The sequence below is a fragment of the Pseudoliparis swirei genome, chromosome 17 (assembly GCF_029220125.1).
Source record: "Pseudoliparis swirei isolate HS2019 ecotype Mariana Trench chromosome 17, NWPU_hadal_v1, whole genome shotgun sequence".
Taxonomy (NCBI): domain Eukaryota; kingdom Metazoa; phylum Chordata; class Actinopteri; order Perciformes; family Liparidae; genus Pseudoliparis; species Pseudoliparis swirei.
Genome location: NC_079404.1, coordinates 20,525,791 through 20,553,601, shown reverse-complemented (window position 1 = coordinate 20,553,601; position 27,811 = coordinate 20,525,791). Strand labels below are relative to the sequence as shown.

Sequence of the window (27,811 nt, the reverse complement as noted above, 5' to 3'; positions counted from 1 at the left end):
GATCTTCACTCGAGGTGTTTCCAGATATTTAAAATGCCAAACAGTCGATGTTTTATTTACAACTGAAGACAAGTAAATCCATAAAGACACTTTAGATACATTTGATCTGACATCAAAATAATATTCAATGTGGTAGAATGACAACTTATCGAAATGCTGTAACTTAAGCAAATGCAAAATATATTTGAAAATCTATGGGGCACTTGGGATGCAGACGACCTCCAAATAACCCCAATAAAAACCCAGCATTCATGACGAAACACCAGCCGCCGAAGATGTCAGCGTACAGAAATTATAACACGAAGCGATGAAAATAAACCAATCGGGTGTCTTGAAATCTCTTTTCGTTCACCGTCGATACTTTTGCTCCCAAAATACAGCGAAGAACGTCGTCTCGCGCGTCGACGGGTACAGCGTTTTAACACTTCGAGAGCAAGAAGCTCACAGAAAAGAGCAAATACAGCATCGATGCTTCAGGATTACATGTTTAGAAAACTAGAAGCGATCATAAAATACTAAAAGGGCATATTTGAAAAAGAGTAACATAAGTAAAAGTAACAAAAAGACAGATCTGCTAATTTGGAGTTTGAATGGGTGACTATGATAACACAGCGACTGTTTCACTACTGCATATTTATTCTTTAGCTCATGTGGCAACACAGTGCAAATAAACAGCTTTACATTCCTTTCGTTTTCATTTCCAGGTGATTTGTTTTCATAGTTTGTCTTCCATCATTCTCCCGGAAGTAACAGGTCACCTGTGTGGTTTAACGACGCGGGTGGTAAAAATCACGAGACCCTCGCGGCACGCGCGGTATCCGATCGACACCATGCGCACGGAACATTTCACTCGGCGCATCATTTATAACACGGTACATTCATTTCCACTTGAACTCACAGCCTCGTGATCCCAACGCGTTGCTGTTTGTGACTCCGCCTCCAGACGACCGAGAACCCCTCGGTCCATCTCAACCGGCTCCGCCTCGCGTGCGGCAACGCGAGCGCGCGGTCAGTTTAATCTCCCAACTGGGTTGAAAATGATAACCGGTTATTTAATTGCAAGACATTCAGGGGGAAGCGTATTTACTGTAAAACACGGGGCGGACCCCCGATGCAGGTAAACAAGAACACGAGAGGCACTGGAGATCGTTCCCGCTGAAGCGTTCGCTAATCTGAGCCACGCGATTGGCCTTCGCGGGCTTTCATCATTTGAACATGCTCAAAAAAAGTGCGTATAATTATTATCGTTGAACATGTCTCGCGTAGCGGAGAAAAACGTCGGATTAAGCGAGGGAGCGGTGTGTCGGCGCGTCGTGCTCACTGACGCTGGAATCGAAGCGGCGAAGTCATTTTTTTATCGGTGACGATCGGAGAAATGATGTCGCAGCCGAGTTTGATGGGAGTCTGTTGTGTAGCAGAGAGAGACAGAGGGACAGACAGAGAGACAGACAGAGGGACAGACAGAGGGACAGACAGAGAGACAGACAGACGCTATAACCCAGAGTTATGCAGGTTTGGGATCGGGTAGAATTTGGACACGCGGCTCTGGGTGGAGGGGTTAAGGCATTCGGATTCGCCGCTCATCTTGAAGAAGACCTCCTGCTCCTGGAGCTTCCGTGTGAACTCCTCCTCGAGCGCCTGCAGGGGGCAGCAGATACAAAGAGCTGAGTCCACCGCTGAGGGGATGACGTCACGGAGACGTTGAGCGACAGAAACTCTGAAGTCAAAGAGAAACTGGAGGTTCGACATACCTTCTTCCTGGGTCTGAGCTTCTCTCTCCACTCCTTTATCTCTTGGCCGTGCTCCTCATCCAGCTCCTTCAGCTTTTGCGTCTCGTGTTCAATCAGAAGGTGGCATTTCTCATTCTGAAAGAAAAATGTGGGTCAACACATGTCGCTTCAGGGTGAATGCGCTGGGATCAAAAACACATTTCCGAATATTTTAATTCTTTCCTCAGACTTTTTTCTCGAATTTTTTAGGTATGAAATCGTGTGCTCATAGAACGCAAGCTCTGTGCTTCAAATGTGGCCTAAAACACACAGAGTGTGTGTGTTTGTGCGTGTTTGCTGTGCGCTCACCTGGAGCTGCTGCAGCTCCCTGATGTTCGAGTCACAATGCAGCTGCAGATCCCTCATCTGGTTCTCGTGTTTCTGGTGTTGATGGAGCCTCTCGTTTTTCTGCCTCTTGTCTTCCTGAGAAGCAAACTGGAGCAAGCAGGCAAAAACACAGCTGTGACGGCATCTCGAAACCAAACAAAGAGATATATTGAATTGCCTATTATCGCAGAGAAGTTGTGTTTTGAAAGGTTGCTATTGAGATACAGCTATTGAGCGGTGGAGAGCAGTCAAAAAATAAATAATTTGATTGCAAAGCCACACCCTATTTTTACCATTTACTTACTGGTGCGGATAATTTTTTTAAGAGTACTTCCACTGGTCCTATCTGAACAAAACTAAGTAGCAACATAATTTTGAGGACGATGTGAAGCTTGTGAAATGGTAAACAAGTTATAGATATACACTATACCGTTCAAAAGTTTGGGGTCACCCAGACAATTTCGTGTTTTCCATGAAAACTCACACTTTTATTTATCAAATGAGTTGCAAAATGTATAGAAAATATAGTCAAGACATTGACAAGGTTAGAAATAATGATTAATATTTGAAGGATTAATTTTGTTCTTCAAACTTCAAGCTCAAAGGAAGGCCAGTTGTATAGCTTATATCACCAGCATAACTGTTTTCAGCTGTGCTAACATAATTGCACAAGGGTTTTCTAATCAGACATTAGTCTTCTAAGGCGATTATCAAACACAATGTACCATTAGAACACTGGAGTGATAGTTGATGGAAATGGGCCTCTACACACCTCTGGAGATATTTCATTAGAAACCAGACGTTTCCACCTAGAATAGTCATTTACCACATTAACAATGTATAGTGTGTATTTTTGATTAATGTTGTCTTTATTGAAAAAACAGTGCTTTTCTTTGAAAAATAAAAACATTTCTAAATGACCCCAAACTTTTGAACGGTAGTGTACGTACGAATATCTCCGGGTCGTGCACGTCCTTCGGGTCGTGTTCCGTCGCTTCTCCGCGAACGTGAAGCGGAAAGTAGGAGTCGGAAAAACGCGCCTGGCGTCCGGTACCTGCTTTATGCGCTCTCTCTCCTGCTCGGGCGTGACGGTTGCAGTGGCGGTGATGCGGAGGCTCTTCTTGAACATCGCCATGCGGGTTTTGGAGTCGCTGCGCTGAATCTTGGGCAGACGAACCCTCTCCTGAGTCTGTTTGTTCTTCATCTCCTCGATCAACCGCTGGTTGTAGCGCTGCATCTGCTCCATCTCCTGTTGAACACACACACGCACGCGGTGGTCGAGTTCGGAAGCGTTGTTACCTTCGCATTGAAAATGCGGAAGGTAATGTTTTGATCGCCGTGTATTTGTATGCGTGCGTGTTATTCGCATAAGTCAAAAAGTATTAAACCGAATCGCATGAAATTTGGTGGGATGATTGGTTATTATCCGGGGACCATTTGATTAGATTTTGGGATCGATCGGGTCAAAGGTCAAGGTCATGGAAAGGTCAAACTCTTCTTGAATCGCATGAAATTTGGTGGGATGATTGGTTATTATCCGGGGACCATTTGATTAGATTTTGGGATCGATCGGGTCAAAGGTCAAGGTCAAGAAAAGGTCAAAATCTTCTTTGAATCACATGAAATTTGGTGGGATGATTGGTTATTATCCGGGGACCATTTGATTAGATTTTGGGATCGATAAGGTCATGAAAATGTCAAAATCTTCTTTTTACCATAGCACGGTCAATTTATATCCAATTGGCATGCAACTAATGCCAAAATGTTCATAATTCAATGCCCAATCTTGTGATATGCGAAGGTATGCGCTCTACCGAGTGCCCGTTCTACTTTACAATGAGACGTTACTCTGAGTCCATTTCTCCCCCGGCTCGTACTTTATCGTGCCTCTTCAGCAGCTGGTGCCTCTGCAGGAAGTACTGGTCTTTCAGCTGCTGCTTCAGCTGCTGGTGCTTCTCCTGCAGGTGGCGCTCCTCCAACTCCCACATGGCCGCCTCTCGAGCTACAAACACACACACACACGTGCACAAACATCACACGAGGCCACGTGAGTGCGAGAGACCGGACATGTACGTACAAGCTTAGCTGGTGACGAGTTATGAAACCAAGACAGACAGGAAACACAGTCGGCGAGTCGGACAAGCTGGAACGAGTCTGCATGTCGTACACGCCGTTCGCCCCGCCGGCCTATTCTTTACGGCCTTTCGGGTTTCACGTATGTCTCTCACGCTACTTTGAACTCACACGGGATGTTTTGATCTCAGTTGGTCTCTTCAGAGTTATTCTGCCACATCATTTGTGAAATTGACTGGAAGAGCCCTGATTAACACCAAAGATCTGCTGATTTTGGTGCCTTCAGATGTTTTGGAAATCAGAACGAGAAGCTCGCCGTGTTTCTCACCGGCGAGCTTCAAATCAACCCGTGCAAATCCCGTGAATTGAAACGATGGTATGTTTTTAAATGGTGTAAAAAAAGTGATGTAAACAGGGTTCTTACACATTTCGACCAATGGATTTCCACGACTTTTCCATGACTTTTAAACCAAACTGATATTTCGGAATAAACATGAACATTTTTGAAAATGTTGCGTATCGAGAGCGTATGCCGGCTTATATTTTGAGCGTCTTTCCTTAACCCTCCTGTTACCTTTACATTTACTAACATATTTTACCCTCGAGGTCAATTTGACCCCAGCAATTAAAACCTCCAGAAAATTATTAGAATTAATATTGTTTCCCAAGTTTAAGTGTGAGGTACTTTATGTTTGTTTGTTGACTACCTAAATAGCCCTTTAAATATATAAAAAAGTTGATATTTCTTATATGTTTGACACAGTGAAAAACAGCCTGGGGTCAAATTGACCCCAAAGAACACCGACGTTAAACATTGAATGGGGTCAAATTGACCCGAAAGGTAACAGGAGGGTTAAAAAATTAATTATTTGAAACTCGACGTAAAATGAACATGTGACGATAACAAATTTCCATGACTTTTCCCAAACTTTTATGATTTACGGTTTTTTCCATGACTTTTCCAGGCCTGGAAATGACCATTTAAAAATTCCATGACTTTTCCAGGTTTTCCACGACCGTACGAACCCCATGTAAATATGTGGCGTTGTCGTAAAAGGGCCGATTGAATCCACCGAGTGGCGCTCCCCTCCGTCTCCTACCTCTCATCAGCTGCTGCTTGTGGTTCAAGCAGTCCTTCTCGATCGTGGTGATTTCCAGTTTGTGCTGCTGGATGATTTTCTTCAGAGCTCCGTCGAGCTCGTGCTGCTGCTTCTGGAGGAACTCTTGCTCCTGAGGAGCCAGAGATGAAGAGGAACGGTGAGAGGAAGAAGCCACGGCGATCACGAGGAGGGGACAGCAAAGAGCAAGAAAGAGAGAAGAAGAAGAAGAAAGAGAGAGCGCGATGCAATGTCTCGCGTATCGGAACTGCCTGAAACTAAACGACACGAGAAAGTCATCCAGAGCAACACAGAGCACGAAGACGTCACGTCATCGACCGGATCGGGAGAGGAGACACTCAAGAGATCATGGATGGCAACGATCCACAATGGAGGTGAAGAGAGAAAGAAAGAAAAGTTAACAGTTCAGTAAAGATACAGATTCGCTGTTTTATGCGAGACAACATCAACATCGGCGTTCACGCTCCGCCCGGAGCTCGGCCGACATCGTGCATGACTCGTTACAGAAGCTACCAGAATTATCTATTGATTTAAATTACATTACATTACATGTCATTTAGCAGACGCTTTTATCCAAAGCGACTTACAATAAGTTCATTTCAACCTAGAGTACAAACTCAGAACAACAAGAATACAGAAAGTAACATTTCCTCAACATAGTCGAACTACAAAAGTACCATAATAAGAGCCATTTAAGAGCCACTGAAGTGCTAATCTGTGTTTTAATCCAGAAATCTTCTTTTCTATCTTTACACATAAACAATTCAGACGTCGTCTACGTAGCTGGTGGAGAATTGTCCGTTATAAACTGTAAATACTTCACTACGGTGTAATTGGTCGTGTTATTAAACACAATTAAAAAAACCTACGATAGATAATAATATCCTTTGATATTGTAACCGAATAATGCACAAAACCAGCGACTCCGCTGGGACGAAGCTCCGTTTACTCCCAGAATCGACGTGGCGGTGAAATACGACACAAATACCAGAGAGAATGCGGAGACTAGATGTTGGACGTCAGTGAATTGGTGGAGGAAGAATACGGAGGAGGGGAGAAAGAGAGAGAACCACCGCACAAACACAGTGATGGCAACGCTAAAATAAAAAACAACAACAACGCCCATGCTTACGCGTGTCGTTGTGACAACTGAACCATCACAGACTATCCTGTCACCGCTCACATCCAAGTATGGGCCGGAGATGGATAGAAACAGGGCGTGGAAAAAAAAGGGGGGCGGGAGTGTGTGTGTGTGTGTGGGGGGGGGGGGGGGGAACTTACATCCTGCATCTGAGCGTTGAAGAGCGCGCATGAGGACAACTGAAAAGACTGAATCATAACCTGGGCCACTGCCTGTGGAGGAGAGCACACAGCGCACTCATCCTGATCAGAGACGGACAGCAGGCTCAGGATGTCACACGCACACACACACACACACACACACACACTGGTTCTGAACTTCCGTAAGATACGTTACCCACTGGTGAGTTTAAGGCGCACGGCAGAGTTCTCGCTTGATGTTAGGCGTAAGTAAATTAATTAGTCGTTAATACTTCTGGTCTGCTCATGCTTGAAAAGCGGCGCTTGAGCTTCATCCAAAAAAAGTCACAAATCAAATTTAAAAAAGCAGTTTCGTTCCGGTCCGTGCTGCTGGCTCGTGTTACCTTTCAAAGAGGAGAAGGCCTTTGTCCACATGCCTGGAGTTTGATTTGTTAAAGAGTGAAAGGGCTTTCACCGCAGAGGTCGACTGGAAACAAAAGCCACGTCCGCCATCACTCGCCTGCTCATTAATCCACTGCGTGAGACACACTCAGTGGTCCTCCGTGGTGGAGAGCACATTGAGAGGGGACACTTCTGAATCATTATCATCATTTCTGTAGGACCGCTGATGACTGTCATTTCCACTTACGTAATCTCAGGAGAAAAGCTGAAGGGCTGCATTGTGGGGGGTTTCCTAGTTTAAGCTCTGTATAGTACATTTGTGTTTCATTAGTGCTGCAACTAATAATTACTTTCATTATAGATTATACATTTGGAATAATAATAAGAAGAAAAAATATCCAAAATGATTTATCACACAAAACCCTATGTGTGTGTTTTCCGGGACCAACAATTTATTTATTCATTTGACTATCAAAAGTGGACTAAGAAAAACAGCAAATGTCAATATTTAACCCTCCTGCTGCCTTCGGGTCAATTTGACCCCAGGAATTAAAACCTCCAGAACATTATTAGAATTAATATTGTTTTCCAAGTTTAAGTGTGAGGTACTTTATGTTTGTTTGTTGACTACATAAATAGCCCTTTAAATATATAAAAAAGTTGATATTTCTTATATGTTTGAGACAGTGAAAAACAGCCTGGGGTCAAATTGACCCCAAAGAACACCACATTAAACATTGAATGGGGTCAAATTGACCCTAAAGGTAACAGGAGGGTTAAAAAGGTTAGAAGCCGATAATTCATCTTAGTCATTAAACACTGCTGCCCATTAATGTGACTCTTTCCCCATAATGCCTTCATAAAACCACATATACACTTAAAATGGTCTGGTAAAATGGGTTGACAGATTTGTATCGAGCAATAACCGTAATCCTTGTGTTTGTGTTCGTGTGAATACTTTCCACGAAGCTGTTGGGTTAGAGAGAGGTAGGAAAAGGAGAAGGAGAGAGAGCGTTCACAGAGTGAGAGACAGCAGGTGACGGTTTACCTCTGCGGTCTTAAGGAACGACAGGTCCTCCTTTATGCGTTTCATGAGCTCTCTTCTCATATGTTTGGGCGACTGTCGGACTTCCTGTTTGGCCTACAGTGTGTGTGCAGAAACTGGTTGATTACGTGAAGTCTGGCAACAGGAGAAGACATGCACCGCCCACGTTGAGAGGAGAGACGCTGCGCCCAGCCACCAACCGATTCAAAGTCAGCATGCTCAATTATTTCCCTTCGAACTCGTCGAGAAGTCTTTTTTTTGGATTAGTAGCGGCACGAGTGGAAACGGGAGGTTGTCAAAAGAAAAAAATGTACTCGTACATGGCAGATGTTAGTCCCTGTATGACTTTGCATTCAAGTCCCTCGCTCATCAAGGTGATTATTTTGCCTCCAGCGATTAAATAAGAGGAACTGATTTGGAATCATCGGTGTCCGCTACGTCTGAATGTTCTGCAGCCCTGACTTGTGGACTTGTCGACTTTCACTGGTGCATCACACAAAGAACACGGATCACACCTGGACCTGAGAACTCCTCCTTCAATCTCGAACCCGTCCATTGGAGCTCTTTGCGACACGTCTCAAAGCCTATTGGCTCGTGGCTCCGACCTGAGTTTCCTTATCGACTCTACAGATGTCTGGATGATGCCGTTTCTTTGAAGCAGAGGCACCGGTCACCTTCGAGAGGTTCTGAGACCGATCGGTGAGCGTCGACTCGGCATTTAACTCGACCAGCGAATCTGGTGGCGAAACTACACCAGCTGGTCCTGTGTTGTGCAATCTGTGTGTGTGTGTGTGCACAGGTGGGCCACAGGGTTGCTCAGTCCACTGCTTCACAGCCCATTTACACTACCGTTCAAAAGTTTGGGGTCACCCAGACAATTTCGTGTCTTCCATGAAAAAATCACACTTTTATTTATCAAATGAATATAAAATGTAGTCAAGACATTGACAAGGTTAGAAATAATGATTAATATTTGAAGTATTAATTTTGTTCTTCAAACTTCAAGCTCAAAGGAAGGCCAGTTGTATAGCTTATATCACCAGCATAACTGTTTTCAGCTGTGCTAACATAATTGCACAAGGGTTTTCTAATCAGATATTAGTCTTCTAAGGCGATTAGCAAACACAATGTACCATTAGAACACTGGAGTGATAGTTGATGGAAATGGGCCTCTATACACCTATGGAGATATTTCATTAGAAACCAGACGTTTCCACCTAGAATAGTCATTTACCACATTAACAATGTATAGAGTGTATTTTTGATTAATGTTATCTTTATTGAAAAAACAGTGCTTTTCTTTGAAAAATAAAGACATTTCTAAGTGACCCCAAACGTTTGAACGGTAGTGTACATACGACTGTGTATCAAAATATCATAATGACCAGATTATTTAATTTATGGATGGCCCGATACAACACAGCCAACAGTCCTACAAGAGAGAAGTGACTCTAGAGGAGGACCTCCTACACTTCCGCCATTTTGGGTGGCACTTTTGTCGAGGTTGCTTTTAAAAAAAATATCCATCGAGGAAGCGTTATTGTGGCATACATCTGCACGCCTCTCTTTTCTTTTTCTTCTTCTTCCAGCCACTAACCCGTGTGTTCTGTTCTTTTCATTCAGTCTCATTTCTTTTGCCATGTACTTGTTTTTCTAATTTAACAATCTGTGTCGCAGTGGACTGTGGATACGACTTCCTTGAATATACACGTTAAAGATGATTCCATATCATTTTCTCGGATGCAAGGCTGTTATAATTTCCCCAAATGAGCCCAACACCACTCGGAGAAGTCTTCGCATGTCGGCCGTCCCACGACCAAAGCCAACCCAACACACTCATACAAAAGACATGGTTAGTTCAAAACACAATAACAGTACATCTTGAATACAGAGCACAGCATTGCAAAACACAAAAAGTAGAACATTTGAGCATTTCATCAATAGCCAATAACTTGTATTTTTAGCTAAACAACCACAACAAAGTACATAGCTGAGAAGCAACCCCTTTAAGCCAACCTGCAATTACATCTTTAAGTGCAATAAAGTCTCCTCCAAGTGGCTCAGACAGCGAATTGCGAGCAGCACATCCTCCACCAGGCATCAGAAATACACAAAGGCTGCCAATAAGCGCTGACGCATTAAAAAAGCTGCAAAAAGCAAAACACAAAAAACTGCAAGCCCCCGGCATTTAAGGCAGCGTGATAAAGTATACGTTTAAAATAAGACAGAACTTGTATCAAATAGTTCACTAAATAGTTATTGTTGGAGCTATTTAATTTGACATTTGTATTTAGCTTTTATTGTAAAGTAATATTGAATATTTATTACCTTCGCATTGAAAATGCGGAAGGTTATGTTTTGATCGCCGTGTATTTATTTATTTATTTGTATGCGTGTTCCTCGCATAAGTCAAAAAATATTAAACCGAATCGCATGAAATTTGGTGGGATGATTAGTTATTATCCGGGGACCATTTGATTAGATTTTGGGATTGATCGGGTCAAAGGTCAAGGTCATGAAAAGGTCACAATCTTCTTTTTTACCATAGCGTGGTCAATTTCTATCCAATTGGCTCGCAACTAATGCCAAAATGTTCATAATTCAATGCCCAATCTTGTGATATGCGAAGGTATGCTCTCTACCGAGTGCCCATTCTAGTTTAGGTTATATTTTGATATGTTAGTTGTTTCTGATGATAGTTGGAGTTTAGTTTAATATATTTAGTTTTAGGTTCACTGATTGGGTAACGATGGGCACCTGTGGTTATATGTAGAGGTGGGTAGGCACCGGACCAGCATGCACCGGGGTGGCCAATGTTTTTTTACCACAGCACAGAGAGGAAGCGTCAACATTTAGTTTGCTCTTTTTTGTTGGTTTAAGAAATGAATTATCAGAATAGAAACAGGCGGAAATGGACATTACTTTCTTTTGCATGCGTCAACACCGAAACCCACGGCGCATCGGTGGCGGTTTGATTACCTTCGCATTGAAAATGCGGAAGGTTATGTTTTGATCGCCGTGTATATATTTATTTGTATGCGTGTTACTCGCAAAACACAAAAAGTATTAAACCGAATCGCATGAAATTTGATTTAGGGATCGATCGGGTCAAAGGTCAAGGTCATGGAAAGGTCAAAATCTGAAATTTGGTGGGATGATTGGTTATTATCCGGGGACCATTTCATTAGATTTTGGGATCGATCGGGTCAAAGGTCAAGGTCATGAAAAGGTCAACATTTTCTTTTTACCATAGCACGGTCAATTTCTATCCAATTGGCATGCAACTAATGCCAAAATGTTCATAATTCAACGCCCAATCTTGTGATATGCGAAGGTATGCGCTCTACCGAGTGCCCGTTCTAGTTTATAGCTTGGTTTGATTTCGTACGACAAATGGCCACCACAGTTATCTTAAGACTCAGTAGCTCAGTACGGCTCAGGAGGCAACCAGAAGCCTCGGGGCAGCTGAATAATGGATACGACAACATGGAGCGAGCAGCATCGAGGAGAAAGACCGCACACTGTTGCTATTATTTGCGCACGTACAGTACGGGAACAGCGAGGCACACCGCTCCCTTAGGATTATTATGACGCAGCCAATTATGCCACCGGCTTGGTTGTTCTACACATGCAGCAGTAAACAGCTTGGATCTATGACATGCAAATGCTTACCACCCCGAGCTCAACCCAGCGAGGAGCTAATCAGCCCACTAAAGGCACTGCGAGCAGCCGTGCACCACCGTACCTCTTTCTTCCGGTTCTTCAGCATGTTTTGGAACTTGGAGAGCTCCTTGTCTTGATCCGCTTTGATGCATTTGGCTTCGTCCCGAATCCGGCTGGTGTGATCCTGTTCCAGCCGCTCGATGGTCTGCTTCTGCTTCTTCTCAAGGTTCTCCACTTCTTGGTCATACTGACGCTTCTTCGCCTGCACGGACAGAATCAGCAGAAACTGGCATCAGCCCGAAAGATCACAACGTGTTTGTATGTGATCCCGTATCATAAGATAAACACATATCAACACCCGGCCTTATATTCCTTCGGGTCGGGGAAATATATTGTAAAAGACATCTGTGTGGCTTCGTTTCATCTTGGCTTTTAGACAGCGGGACAGAATCAAGGTTGAGTTTTAAAAAGATTTGAAAGTATGATTGCCGGGGTGAAGAACAGTTCAAGCCAAACTGACCGAACATGGAAAAGTCTGATGGCTTTTATTACAAATTAGAGGAGGGGTCAAATACTCAGGGGTCAGATTTGGGTTTTGAGGGAAATGCAAAATATAGATGCAGGGTGGTGTATACACATTTACAGGTAAAAGATAATTAAGGGGGTGCCGGGGTTGATTTTGGTTGTTGTCTTTTTTTTTGGGGGGGTATGTATGTATGTGTATATGTATGCGTGTGTATATGTATGTGTATATATATATGTATGTGTATATGTGTGTATATATGTATGTATGTCTGTGTCTGTGTGTGGGTGTATGTGTATGTATATGTATGTATATACTGTATATGTTTATGTCTGACATTTTTGTACTTGTTTTATGTTTATATTACTAAACGAATAAAAAAATGTAAGTGACAAAAGAGTTTGACTTTTAAATATTGTGATTATCGCTGCGAGAAAATCCTAAATGAGTGTATACTACAGTAAGTGATGGAGGCTGACTGGTGTGCAGCTACATCCTTCACGCAAGCACCTCTGTCAGATCCAGATCCAGATCTGACAGAGGTGCTTGCGCGATCTGCACGACTTGAGAAGAAGCAGGTTGTTTCCTAGGAGTCGGCCGAATAACACCAGAACACATCGCGGAACAGACAAAGTGACTCACGGCCGTTTCCTGTTCGAAGCGGCGGTAGATCTGCTCTCTCTGCTGCTGCAGCTTGTTGCTGAGCTGCTGCTGGGCCCTCTGCTCCTCCTTCTGCAGGAGGCGCAGCTCTCTCAACTCCTGCCGCCTAAGGAAACAACACCCACATTGTGGTGAGGAGCCGCTTCACCACCTCACCTCACATGCGTAAACATCATTGGTATCACAGCATTTCGCCCGGAACATTATCTGTATCTCCGATTCTTAGATGGGATTTTATAGCTTGTTTGATTATCCCGTATCTTTTTTCTCGTACGCCATTTAAGATTAATTACAACATTAGTGTCCTTTAAATATTTAACAGCTGCTTTGATGATCATGGTCTCTTCATTTTTTGAATTAGTAGATGTGCCAACTCTGGGAATTACTGACTAAGGACCATGAACCCAACATTAAGTCGAGTCAGACAGCATGTGTGTTAACTACAGTGTTGGGACTACAGATGAAAAATAGCCTCTTGGCTAACTCTGGCACATTTACTGCAATGTTTTTATCAATGTGCACTGTCCCTTATTAAATAAACCATAAAAAAAATAAAAAAAAAAAAAAACGACGTTCAGCGCGGCACGTCTCGTGTCTTTAAAAGGTAGCGTCGAGACGACGGTAGCATGCTCCGCATTCATCACGGGAGATAACCCATCTGGCATTTGTAAAACTCCGTGGGAGTCGTGAAATGAACGAGAGCTATTCCGGGCGTGTTAAATAGGCCGTGTCAGATATGCAGAGCAACAGTCGGGCGAGCAGCTTGGATACGGACATACCTCAGGAACCTCATCTCTTCGCTCTTGGCGTCGCTGTCCGTCACTATCTTCGACGTCGTCACGCTCACCTCGACGCCATCCACCATGAACCTACGCGTCTTCTTCAGAGTCTTCTTCTGACGCCTCGACTCCTACGCATTAAAACGGGCAGGTTTTGTGGGCTCAGATGATCAGAAAAGTGCAGATCGTCACACAACGAAGGTTGTACGTATTATAATACCTGCATAGACACGGAGCCCCCTTCTTTCGTCTTTGACAGGAAGCTGGAGATGGACAGGTTGAGGTCAAGGCTGTTGCTCTCAGCAGAGTCAGAGTCCTTCTCCAAATCTGGCTTCATCGCAGCGGGGCTTCCCTGCTCCATCTTGCTCTCTGAATCCGTTTCATTCTCGGGTATAGAGTCGGCATCTTTTGAAGCGCTCTGATCCGCGCGAGGAGTTCTCTCCTCATCTTCCTTCACGGGGACATCTTCACACGGGACCTCCCCGGAGGTGACTTTGGATTCGTCGCCGACGGCCTTTGTGGGTTCGGCCGGGGCCTGCTCCTCCACGCCAGCCTCGCCCTCGGTCTGATTCTCTTGCCGCTCTGCCTCATCCTCTGGCTGAATCTCTCGATCCTCGTTCTCCGACGCAACCACAGCGGAGGACTCGGCCACGCTCAACTTTGTGTCCGTGTCTCCATTTATGTTTGTGTCCGCCACGTCTGATTCTATATTCTGTGTGTGTATATCTACATCTGTGCCATGAGTAGAGTCTTCTCTTCTGTCTCCTGTCAAGTGATGCTGAGGGGTCTCATCTGGCTCTTTGCTTTCCTCTTCTGCCCCTGACATGGATTCTGGTTTCTCTGGTGTATCTTGGGATTCTTTGGATTTTTCTGTACCAGCGTCTTTTTCTTCCTTTCCTTTCACCTCCTCTTGTTCTTCTTCTATAACTTGAGTAGGTTTATCCTCTGTTTTCCCTCCATTTGTCTCCTTCTGTACCTCCTCAGGTTCTTGGGTTTCCACTGTGTAGTGAGTTTTTTCTGGCTGTGACACTGCAGGAATCTCTTCAGCTTGACCTTCTTCTGGTCTAGTAGGCTCTGTAGGATCTTGTGGGATTAAGTCCTTGGTGGGCTCTATTAACCCAGAGGCCAGGTCTTCATTACTGGCATCAGACACCTCGTTGAGTTTCTCCTCACTTGTTCCAACTCCTTCATCAGAGAGCTTCTCGCTGATCCGGTCCTCGGCGGGCTCGGCCTCCGTCTTTTCCGTAACGGATTCCAGCGGGGAGGAAGTCGGAGGGACTTTGTCCTCCTCTGAGCTCGCCACACTGGCATCTGATGGCGCTCGCTTGTGCCCAGGAGCCGCCTGAGCAAACAGTCAGAAGAACAACAATATGTCTTTAATGAAGATATTAACCAGCCATACATCATTGAACATGTATTGTGTTGCGTCCTATTATGCTCGTTATGTACATACACCAATAAAGCTACAAACCACAGGTGTATCAGGCTCTTCCTCCTCCTCCTCCTCTTTGCTATCCTCGATCTCCTCTGTGACTTCAGCTTTAGCTTCGGCGATGAGCTCCCTGAGAGGTTTGCTGTCAGTCACACTGGTGACAAAAGGATGCTACAAAGATGGACGGGGACACACAAAGTAAACATCTGAATCCAATACTTCCATATCTTACTTTTTGTGTGGAAGTGTGGGGTTCGACCTATAAAACCTTTTTAAATTCAACAGTTGTGTTACAAAAACGAGCGATACGCATCATGAATAATGTCGGCTACTATGAGCACACAAACCCTTTATTTTACAGATCACGTGTTATGAAATTTAATGATTTGGTTTATTATAAAATAATGCAGACAATGTACAGAGCTAAAGCAAAGTCACTGCCAGACTGTGTACAAAGTTTATTTTCAATACATGAGTGTAAATATGATTTGAGAGATGTTTGCAAGTTCACGGTACAAAAGGCTAAAAAAGGGATTAACCCTCCTGTCGCCTTTGGGTCATTTTGACCCGATTCAATGTTTCACCCTCCTGTTACCTTTATATTTACTAACATATTTTATCCTTTGGGTTCAATTTGACGCCAGCAATTAAAACCTCCAGAAAATTATTAGAATTAATCTTGTTTTCCAAGTTTAAGTGTGAGGCACTTTATGTTTGTTTGTTGACAACCGAAAGAACACCGACATTAAACATTGAATGGGGTCAAATTAATCCTAAAGCGACACGAGGGTGTAATATTGATTCGGGTCAAATTGACCCTAAGGCAACACAAGGGTTAAAAGAAGATGTATTTCTGTTGTAGGAGTCCAATTATGGAATAATGTTGAAATAGAAGTAAGAATGGTGAACTCCTTTTTGGTTTTTAAGGGAATTATTTGTAAATAAATCCTTGAGAGTTATAAATGTAATTAAAAACGGATTAATATGGAAGATGTATGTGGTAGTATATATAAATATATTTTGTTTTTTATCTTTTTTTTTCTTTCTTTTTTTTCTTTTCTTTATTTTATATTAATTTTCTGATTTATTTTGATTTCAATTTAGGATAGGAATTTATAAGCATTTTTTTTGCTTCTACCTATACCTTTTCAGTCTCTCTCTTTTGTATTTTTTATAGGATAATATTGTATTTGATTTGATTTGATTGACTGAATAAAAAATACAAACAAACAAATACAAACAAATATCAGAGCAAACTGAAAATAACTATTTGGGCGTGTGAAAATACTTGTAGGCTGAGTAGATGTGTGATTGCGTCACGTGAGGTAACAGCAGGGGGTGAATGGAGTCGGGCAGCTCACCTGTAGGAGCTGCAGCGTGCCCCACCTATTGTCCACATTCTTATCGAGCGCTCTCCGCAGAAAGTCGTTAAATTGCGGTGACCTTTCAAGAATAAATAAAACAGAATCAGTCGGTTGGCCAGGGAGCAAAGTGAGTGTCCCTGGTTCCTGCTTTGCAAAATACCATTAATACCATTCCTCCCCCCCCCGGTGGCCATTCAGCTCAGCATTAACAATCCACTCAGTGTTTACACATTTAACAGTCAACGTATCCTCATCTCCAATCCGGAAACATTCCAGCGACACCTCTCTAGTCATCGCCAGCGCTCCGTCTCACCAGCGAGAGGGATGCATGAGTGTGGGTGGCTCGGACTTGGCTATTTTCAGCAGCACTCTCATGGGATTCATCTCGTGGTTCGGGGGCTCAATCTGCGCCAGCTCTATGAGGGTTACTCCGAGGGACCAGATGTCGGCCTTGTAGTCGTACGGACGGTCCTTGAAGGTTTCGCACATTACCACCTCTGGCGCCATCCTGCAAAAATCAGAAGTCAGTGGGTTTGTAATTAGCATGGAGTTCATTGTAAGTGTGTTTTTGCATCGATCTTTCCTGATCCCTGATGGTCAATTCTCTCCGCTCTTAAAAAGTCAATAACATAGAATGCATGTGCATTTTCTGCCAGCGGATTTGAAAGATAGGAAGCCTATTTAGTGTTTAAAGCTGAGGTCATCAAACAGTGTCTAAATTGCTGAATGAGGCCTTTTCACATTCCATGGCATTGTGCCACCGCAAAGAAAAATCACGGCTGTGAGACACGCGTTGATGTAAAAGAGGAGAAAGCTCTCCTGGATGACTCACCAATACGGAGTGCCGATGAAAGAATCTCTTCTCTGGAAAGTCTTGGTATTTTTAGCAGACACCCCAAAGTCAGCTGAAAGTAGAAATGAATGAATGATTATTTGTGAACCGTATAATACATTGTGTTAAACAGTGACTCCATAGACGATATAAAATAACACATAGGGCATTTCTATATGAATCCCGCAGGTATTGCAGGATTATTTCGTAACCTGCTGCAACCTTTTCGAATATAAACCTCATAAGTGGGATGAAAAACCGTACGCTCCCGTTCTTATCATGACTCAGCAGTTCTGTTCCCTGTGAAACCGTTTCAGACTGCTCTCTCTCTTTCCCCTCCATCACTTACAGTATGCACACGTTAGAGGGAAAGAGAGCTCTATCATTAAGTCTGCCTGATAATTATTGTTTGCCAGGATCCGCCGTGACCCTCTGCCTACAGAATATGAATCATCAGGAAGCCAACAGCTTTGAGCAGCTAAATGAATACTTTTAATTCTGTAATATATTATGGGACACGTTCAATGTATCACCAACTCCATGACATACGTGGTATATACAAAATACAGTTATCTCTTTTGGGGCTCCAGAAAACAGTTGACGTCACTTTGTTTCCCAACTTTTCTGTTTCCTTGACACTGCATGAATGACTCATTACAGTTTTATTGTTTGTAAACACATTCCTGTGCACTATTATCCCAAAAGTCAGAGAGCTCAGCTGGTTGCCACAGCACTGATGCTAAAGGGATCCATAATTGACTTTACTAATTAGCCTTTTAAGCCTATTAGTGTTGGTCCTGCAGGAAGGTTCAGAGTGGCCACCGAGGACATCTGGGATGGAAATCCACAATGAATCAGCTAAGATTCTGAAGCAAGTACCTTAATGTGTGTTTAGCTGGAGTCTGAGTAAATAATGCCATCATATTTAGAGACATTTTAGACCATCGCAGCAGCAAAAGATGACAGATTGTTTACCCAGCTTCACTTCTCCGCTCAAAGAGAGGAGAATGTTCCCGGCTTTCATGTCTCTGTGGATGACTTTGTTCTCGTGGAGGTAAGACAAGGCCTCCAGCGTCTGGCGACACACCACACGGATCTGGGGCTCCGTTAGGGGCCTCTCGAGTTCTGTGGATAAACAAGGACGCAATAAATTCATCAGTGATCGCGGCTACGGTTAATATAGTTTTTTTGATCCGCTTTTACAAACAGCAGGCAATTTCAGATATATTAAAATTAAATGTGAAGACTGATGGTATCTAAGAGGGCAAAACTCCCCCCTGACACCAGCCAGCATGCATGACTGAACAAATCTGAGGGAAGTGATTTGTCTGAGGGGAGTCAGACTAAAGAGCAGAACCCATCAACATCCAACAGTGAAGGGAATTAACTGGTATCCTCTTTGTAAATCACATGCACGAGAAGGTGGAGAGGTGTTTCTTAAAGCTTTAAAATAAGGAGAAGCAGCGGGCATCAGAAGTGGACTAACCACTCCTCGAAATCTGAGCTTCAATAATTGCACACTTGGAATGACCTTTCCAACTGGGGATGGAGAACAATCCCACAGAGGAGGTTTCTGGATGGAATAACAACAAAAAGAGTTGGCACTTGAGGATGGAGCAAAGAAAACACTCCGTACTCCACACGTTATCGTGTTTCCTGCAATAAATGAGGGACTTACCCAGCATGATGGCATCCACTGCACCACCGGCACAGAACTCAATCAGAATCTGAAATGGTGAAACAAATTGGAACAAGAAAGTAATATTTACTATCATTTGAACTTCTCTCATAGCACAACATGTCCAAGGTAGGTCAACAACATGACCTTCAGAGTAGGACTGGCTGATAATGGCCCAAATGTTCCATCACCATATAGGTCATTTCATATCTCGATAACAATATATATATATAAATATATATATTGTTATATATATATACAGGACTGTCTCAGAAAATTAGAATATTGTGATGAAGTTCTTTATTTTCTGTAATGCAATTAAAAAAACAAAAATGTCATGCATTCTGGATTCATTACAAATCAACTGAAATATTGCAAGCCTTTTATTCTGATTTATTGCTGATTATGGCTTACAGCTTAAGAAAACTCAAATATCCTATCTCTAAATATTAGAATATCATGAAAAAGTATACTAGTAGGGTATTAAACAAATCACTTGAATTGTCTAATTAACTCGAAACACCTGCAAGGGTTTCCTGAGCCTTGACAAACACTCAGCTGTTATAAATCTTTTTTTTTACTTGGTCTGAGGAAATATTAAAATTTTATGAGATAGGATTTTAGAGTTTTCTTAAGCTGTAAGCCATAATCAGCAATATTAAAAGAATAAAAGGCTTGCAATATTTCAGTTGATTTGTAATGAATCCAGAATGCATGACATTTTTGTTTTTTTAATTGCATTACAGAAAATAAAGAACTTTATCACAATATTCTAATTTTCTGAGACAGTCCTGTATAACAATATATATATATATATATCTCTATATATATATCTATACATATTTATATATATAACAATATATAACAATATATATATATATATCTATACACAGTTACACACAATATAGCATGTTTTCTGGGGGATCAATAAATAGTCTATATGAACATTTGGGCCGCTAATGGCCCAAATGTTCCATCACCATATAGGTCATTTCATATCTCGATAACAATATATATATATATATATATATAACAATATATATATAACAATATATCTATATATATATATATCTCTCTATATATATATATAACAATATATAACAATATATATCTATCTATATATATCTATACACAGTTACACACAATATAGCATGTTTTCTGGGGGATCAATAAATAGTCTATATGAAATAACCACATGTTTAAGCCTATTGTTGTATAATCCTGTGCATTACATATTTGACAGAGGAGTATTTTCTTATTTATATTTTTATTTAACCCTTGTGTTGCCTTAGGGTCATTTTGACCCGAATCAATAATACACCCTCCCCCCGCCTTTGGGTCATTTTGACCCGATTCAATGTTTCACCCTCCTGTTACCTTTATATTTACTAACATATTTTACCCTTTGGGTTCAATTTGACGCCAGCAATTAAAACCTCCAGAAAATTATTAGAATTAATATTGTTTTCCAAGTTTAAGTGTGAGGCACTTTATGTTTGTTTGTTGACTACCGAAAGAACACCGACATTAAACATTGAATGGGGTCAAATTAATCCTAAGGCGGGGGGAGGGTGTAATATTGATTCGGGTCAAAATGACCCTAAGGCAACACAAGGGTTAACTGAGCTTTATCAGACTTATGTGCTTGAAATGATCAATTTAAATGACGTAATTGTGTATCAAGATATCTGGATATATGATTCCATTTAAAGACCTTACATTGTCATATTGAATTATTGTCAAGCCCTACTTTATAGGAAAGACATCTGAACCTCTTTTCTATGTTATTGATTACGCTCTCAGACCTTCCAAGAAGGAAATCGACACGACCGAGACATTCCGACAAACCTTTTCTTTTCCATTTCAGGACAATCTTTATGTTTTAATGATTGCTGGATCGAAATATCAGTAGAGTTTTTTAGTTAGGGCGCCACGGGATGATCTCTTTATGGTTTCTATACGATGCACATCACGGTTTCTATGCAAAAGGTGCGTCGGTCAGACAATTTCTACAATATAGAGTCTTATCCTTGAGAGTGTAAATGCTTGTACACAAGACTCACATCGCAGATATGTCATCACACATTCTGATGAAAATTGATTTCCTCAAATGCCTAAGAGAAATATGGATTAATCTGCTCACGGAGCACATTTGGAGTAAACTCTGTGAACCCGCGGTGCATTAGATGAACATAACACCGTTCCCTAAGACTGTTATAGAGATCTAAAACGCCCAGCTCCTGATCTCACTTTTATAAACAGATGAAATGTAACCGACAACCACTTCATATTTATTGGCACTTGACGGTTGTTTGACAGCTCTTGGTATCAGATGATAGAAAAAAAATCAATAAAAAACTACAACCGAGCAACGCCTTCTATTTCGGGACTCAAACAAAGAGGAGAAACCAAGCGGTTGTTCCGGTTCTGCGTAACAATTATTGTCCCATGGAAATCTCGCTTGGAGTTTACATTGATTCTGTTGATCTTAAATTAAATTGAACATCATGCATCTAAATAAATCCTCTTTTTTAATAGTTTTTTTTTAATGATGAACATTAACACCCGACATGATGTGCAAAGCAGAAGCAGGTGCACATTCCTCATGCTGCTTATAGACGGAGGCTGGAAGGACAACCTGCATGCCGCTCTGAATTATTCAGGCACTTTCTCCAGCCACCCAAACCACTCCATTATCTTCCACTAGATGTGGCCAGTCCACACGGGACGGTCACAGGACACCGCCTGCCACGACCTAATTGCTCCGGGGCCTCTCACCGCACACACAGAACGAGAGCTACTGACCATGTATTAAAAGCTTTCTACTCCGACTCTCACAGTAAAATAGCCCGATGAGGAAGCAGACGCGGGACTCTTAAAAAAAAAAAAAGAAGAGGTGTTTTAAGAATTTTACTCGTTTGTCTCTTTAAAAAAACAATAATCACCGTTTAATTTGCAGGAGGTAAGAACAAGGTCCCGATGTAGAAAACGTCGCACTGCTATCGTCCCTCGATCGAATGATAGATGAGTTTATTTAGTTTATTTTATTAAGGATCCCCATTAGTCTACACCGTAGTGGAGGCTATTCTTCCTGGGGTCCAGGCAAAAAAACATCACAATACAATACAAATACATAAAATGCAGTACAGCATGATCAAGAATCACAAAAACACTTGGACTTTGAAAACAACATTTACATTAAAAGTACAATAATAATACCCAAATACCTTAAATACCTAAAATAAAAAAGAGTCCTTTGAGAAGCGGCGTGACGAATGGCGCCTCGTGATGAATTTGTGTGTCTGTGACCGGTTCTCTGTGTCTCCCTGGCCTCAAATCAACGGCAACAAAAAAAGAAAAGTGTTACTCACCCATAGCTTGCCTTCGAAATAGAAAGCGTCCAGCAGTCGGACGATGTGATGATGGTCGCAGGAGGCCAGAATGTCGATCTCGACCATGTAATCTTCGAGTTCATCCTCGGTCTTGGTGTCGATCACCTTGGCAGCAGCGAGGGTCCCGTCCTGCTTGTTCTGAGCCTGAATGCAACATTGACGACAAAGGCTTGTATTAAGGGAACACGCTGTTCAGCACATGGTTTCTGATCATGCCGGCTGACAGAACGACCAGCGTGGCTGGCTCCCCAGTGGCAGTGCTGTAGATGGAGAAACATCCATCCATCAACGCTAGCAGTTTCCTTTAAAACAAGAGCTGTTTGGAGCGGGAGCTCTGTATGGCTTGTGTAGCACCTAGAGGGTCATAGCTCTATAAATACATGTCATAACTAGAACGGGCACTCAGTAGAGTGCATACCTTCGCATATCACAAGATTGGGCATTGAATTATGAACATTTTGGCATTAGTTGCATGCCAATTGGATAGAAATTGACCGTGCTATGGTAAAAAGTTTGACCTTTTCATGACCTTGACCTTGATCTTTGACCCGATAGATCCCAAAATCTAATCAAATGGTCCCCGGATAATAACCAATCATCCCACCAAATTCCATGCGTTTCGGTTTAATACTTTTTGAGTTATGCGAGTAACACGCATACAAATAAATAAATAAATACACGGCGATCAAAACATAACCTTCCTCATTTTCAATGCGAAGAGAGAAATGATCAACGCTTGTCTACATAACACATGCCTTCACATCTTCACTCCTGGTTAGGCTGTACTAGAGGGACTAATAGGATAAATGACCCCACACCCATGAAACAAGGAGATGAGAGGTCATCGTAAAGGCCAGCTACGGGCTTAATGATCATGGAAACCGACACAATCGTGGAGAATTGAGGAAAAAGAAAAAGGAAGGGAGTACTACGACCAGCTGCTGCCCGAGTGTGTGTCACACACTATATTTACAGTTCTGACCTGACGCTCCCCATCTCTTTCCCTTTGTACTGGCCGACGCCCGTCGGCTACAGGTCATCACTAATACATATGCACATTATTAACTTTGGATGAAGAGGCTTTCAAAAGTTACTCAAATAGAGTCTGGGGCCTTTATACTAACGAGGGATTACATTAATTTCTTTTTATAATAGCAAATAAAACAATCTTGCACTTTTTGAAAATGATTTCTTCAGACTATCAAATTGTAAGTACAGGGTTGGTACACATGTTGACCGATGGATTTCCAGGACTTTTCCAGGACTTTAAACCAAATTTCCATGACCAAACTGAAATCTCGGTGTATACATGAACATTTTTTGAAAATGTAGAATTCAAACAAGGAGAATTACAAAGCATACAATATACTTTAAATGAAACAAGTGAATGAGAGACAATCGTTTGATTAAAAGAATAGACATTTTTAAACATGTTTATTCTTAGAAACACTTGTTCTTAGAAATAAATGTTTATTCTTTTAATCAAACTATTATCCTTTTTGTGCAAAACAACCTGTTTGGACTTGGCGTATGCCGGCTTATTTTGTGAGCATCAAAAACATATGAATTATTTTAAACTCGACGTAAATAAACATGTGAATATAACAAATTCCCATGACTTTTCCAAACCTTTTGTGATTTAAGTTTTTTCCATGACTTTTCCAGGCCTGGAAATGACCATTTTAAAATGCCATGACTTTTCCAGGTTTTCCATGACCGTACGAACCCTGCTTTATACTAACGAGGGATTACATTAGTTTCTTTTTATAATAGCAAATAAAACAATCTTGCACTTTTTCAAAAATTATTTCTTCAGACTATCAAATAGTAAGTAGTCATAAGTTCAGCAGCCTGAATGTGAATAGTTATAAGGATCAATAACGCCCTTATGCAGCTGTATTGTAGTCACACTCCTCTACAAAAGGACATACGTGTCTCATAATATATGACACAGATGTCCCTCTGACTGATGTGAACTAACAGGCTTTGACAAAAGGACAACACAAGGAGTTCTTCAGAACAAATGGCACTCCTTTTCACTCATTAAAAGGCACAATTGAATCTATGTTTACTTGCTTAATGTGCATAAGTGTTCTGGACTCTTTTCTCTTTCACTCCCCAAAACTGCTGATTCACACATTGTTGGCTACGTGTGTCACCTCGCCCAAATGAGCCAGCAATCGAAAGCCTGTGAAATAACCGGTGAAATACGTCGTCCGCGTTCAGTAATGTGACCTGATAAGGGCAAGTCTTTTCCGCTGTGTGTGTGGGGGAAGTGACCAGGCAATCAATACCTTGGGAAGGGAATTTGTGTACAATTTAAGTTATAGGAGACATTATAGAATATACTGGCTGTCATCACATTTAGTTAATCAGCTAATACGACTTGAAAATAAAGATCGTCTGGATCCATTAGCTGCATTCATTGATTGCAGTAGTTTCAGGAAGGAACAATATAAGTCACATGCGGGGGGAGAGAGAGAGAGAGAGAGAGAGATTTAAGAGGGTTACAGCAGTAAGAGTCCTGAATTGATGAAGATGTGGAGCTTCAAGTGAAACAAATTTCCACTTATCTACCTACATTTGTCATATACAGGACTGTCTCAGTAAATTAGAATATTGTGATGAAGTTCTTTATTTTGCCTTTATTCTGATTTATTGCTGATTATGGCTTTATCTCTAAATATTAGAATATCATGAAAAAGTATACTAGTAGGGTATTAAACAAATCACTTGAATTGTCTAATTAAACACCTGCAAGGGTTTCCTGAGCCTGCTGTTATAAATCTTTTTTTGAAATAGTAAAAAGTTTTTAATCAGCAATATTAAAAGAATAAAAGGCTTGCAATATTTCAGTTGATTTGTAATGAATCCAGAATGCATGACATTTTTGTTTTTTTAATTGCATTACAGAAAATAAAGAACTTTATCACAATATTCTAATTTTCTGAGACAGTCCTGTATAGGTGTTTGTGTTAGATTTGTATTATGTGCCTCAATCCTTTTTTGAAGGTTGTTTTAAAGGAAGTGTATTAAAATTATGTATAAAAAAAAGAATAGCTAAACCAGAAAGTGTTTAACCTCCACACAAATACAGGAATATGAGTATATCTGAATTTCTCCCTAGTTGTTGAACTTTTCAAAGTGTTCTAGGCCCAATGCAAGTTCACACACAGATAACCTGGAGAGGTGTGTCAACTGAGATTACAGGTGGTGCTTGCTCTGTAATCCAAACACAGCAATCTACAGCCTCAGAAATAAATCTCTCTGGCACTCTCAAAAACTGCATTGTTTTGGGGGATATGTCATGACATAGTAATATACTGTATTTGTGATGCGGATATGGAGCCATCCACACCCGTCTCAGTGTACAGCATAAACAAAGTACATTTGACTTTTCAAAAAGGCACCTGCTCTCTGATGTTAATTTATTTACTTTCTGTTCCTATTCATCGGTGTCCTCTGATTTCTCAGAGCAACCTGAGACAATACCTGTTGACATTTGTGTGGCCGTGTTTATTCTGCTGGCGGTGAACCACACCTTCGACAGTTTGACTGAAACCAAGTGCAACTCAATGACACGGCAAAGTCAAATTTTACGACGAGGCCTGCGTTAAACTTCCAACATGGGAAGAAAAAAAACATTTACACTGCCGTTCAAAAGTTTGAGATCACCCAGACAATTTCGTGTCTTCCATGAAAAATCACACTTTTATTTATCAAATGAATATAAAATGTAGTCAAGACATTGACAAGGTTAGAAATAATGATTAATATATGAAGTATTAATTTTGTTCTACAAACTTCAAGCTCAAAGGAAGGCCAGTTGTATAGCTTATATCACCAGCATAACTGTTTTCAGCTGTGCTAGCATAATTGCACGGGTTTTATAATCAGACATTAGTCTTCTCAGGCGATTAGCAAACACAATGTACCATTAGAACACTGGAGTGATCGTTGATGGAAATGAGCCTCTATACACCTATGGAGATATTTCATTAGAAACCAGACACTTCCACCGTGAATATTAATTTACCACATTAACAATGTATAGAGTGTATTTTTGATTAATTTAATGTTATCTTGAATGAAAAAACAGTGCTTTTCTTTGAAAAATAAAGACATTTCAAAGTGACCCCACACTTTTGAACGGTAGTGTACATAACAATACTTTTTAGGTGTCACCACAACACATCCTCAAAAAACGTCACGTTTATTTACGTCTCCTCAAAAGGAAGAAAGTAGTTACACGAGTCGCAGCGTCAACGCTCCGTTTCCGAGGGTTCTGCTGGTCCAGATGATGCGTTCAAGAACTCATGACCCGCATGCGGAGATGTGAAACACAGCGGAAGCGAACGTCTCCAGACGTCGGTTAGAAACCCCCCGGAGGCGGATGTAACACGTTAGCTAACTTAAACGTTACCTTGTACACTTTCCCAAACGCTCCGTCTCCCAGCTCCCCGATGATGTCCCATATTTCCTCCGGGTTGACGTCTCTGTGCACATGCTCGTACTGCTTCTTCTTCTTGTCGGGTCCCAACTTGAACATCTTCCGAAAATTGAAGAACGACATATTTTTCGGATGCGCAGTAGATGCGGCGGCGGCGTTTTCGGTTATTCGTGCCCAAAATACACAGCGGTTCCCCTCCCCGACGAGGAGCTCGGACGACCGTTTGAAATCACAGCATGCAGGCGTCAAAAGAAGGCGGACAATTCGCCGTTGTGGCCATTCAGCAGCTTAGATAATGGAAATTAAAACTTCACCCGAAGACTGTTATTCAGTCACATCGTAGCTAGCTGCGTTCACATGACGCTGGTCGAGGGGATGAGGGACACACAGAAGGAGTTTGACGTTACGGCCAGGCTCGCATTTCCGTTTATAAAATAATCGCACTCGAAGCGGCAGTTTTCATCGTTTGACGGTCGTGAATAAAAACCCGAGACTCAAATGATCCCATACTTCGGTCGGCTGACCAGACATAAGTTAGCGGATCGTCATCAAGCTGGCCAACGTAACCTACACTTGAAAAGCTTTCCGTTAAAAACAAGTACACAATAAAAGCACTATTAACGAGCTGTACACGACACTCAAACAGAAGGACCGATCTATTCCTGCAACACACACAAATGTGATATAAACGTTACTTGTTTTCATGCTATACTGTGAGTGTTTTTTTTAAATGTTGTATTGTATTGTAAGTGTATTTATTTTAATGGATTATTATTTTATTTTATTTAGTATGTCATTGTAAGGGTTATTTATTTTATATTTAATTGTGAGTGTTTTTATTTCCTTTTTATTTTATTGCGAGTGTTTTTATTTCATGTTTTATTTTAATGTGATTGTTTTCATTATATTTTATTGTCAGTGTGGAAGACGCCCAAATAGATGCTTTTACTTTGGAAGTGGGGTGCAGACACTTCCGCTGTCAGTCGGTGTGTTTCCCGTCAGCTTGATGCCGTTAGTGAGTTAGTTAGCCGTATCTGCTTCCTG

The 27,811-nt window shown here is 41.6% G+C and overlaps 1 protein-coding gene across 8 annotated transcripts; it reads right to left on the bottom strand.

Annotated features, from left to right (window-relative positions):
* Positions 1–39: 39 nt before the first annotated feature.
* On the bottom strand, positions 40–27,271 carry slka (STE20-like kinase a). Of its 8 annotated transcripts, XM_056435500.1 has the most exons (21): positions 26,741–27,271; positions 22,297–22,461; positions 18,926–18,974; positions 18,779–18,820; positions 18,223–18,372; positions 17,248–17,320; positions 16,729–16,923; positions 16,413–16,494; positions 15,091–15,222; positions 13,840–14,961; positions 13,620–13,750; positions 12,823–12,946; positions 11,740–11,919; positions 7,998–8,090; positions 6,569–6,640; positions 5,270–5,399; positions 3,974–4,098; positions 3,151–3,345; positions 2,079–2,204; positions 1,752–1,865; positions 40–1,638 (listed from the first exon to the last, which is right to left on the bottom strand). In XM_056435500.1, exons 1-21 carry the CDS (start codon positions 26,888–26,890, stop codon positions 1,492–1,494), a joined length of 3,597 nt encoding a protein of 1,198 aa, XP_056291475.1. In that variant the 5' UTR covers positions 26,891–27,271; the 3' UTR covers positions 40–1,491. The 8 variants fall into 8 exon arrangements, with proteins under 8 accessions (XP_056291475.1, XP_056291477.1, XP_056291479.1 ...); XM_056435502.1 differs by lacking the exon at positions 6,569–6,640; XM_056435504.1 differs by lacking the exon at positions 7,998–8,090.
* Positions 27,272–27,811: the final 540 nt, after the last annotated feature.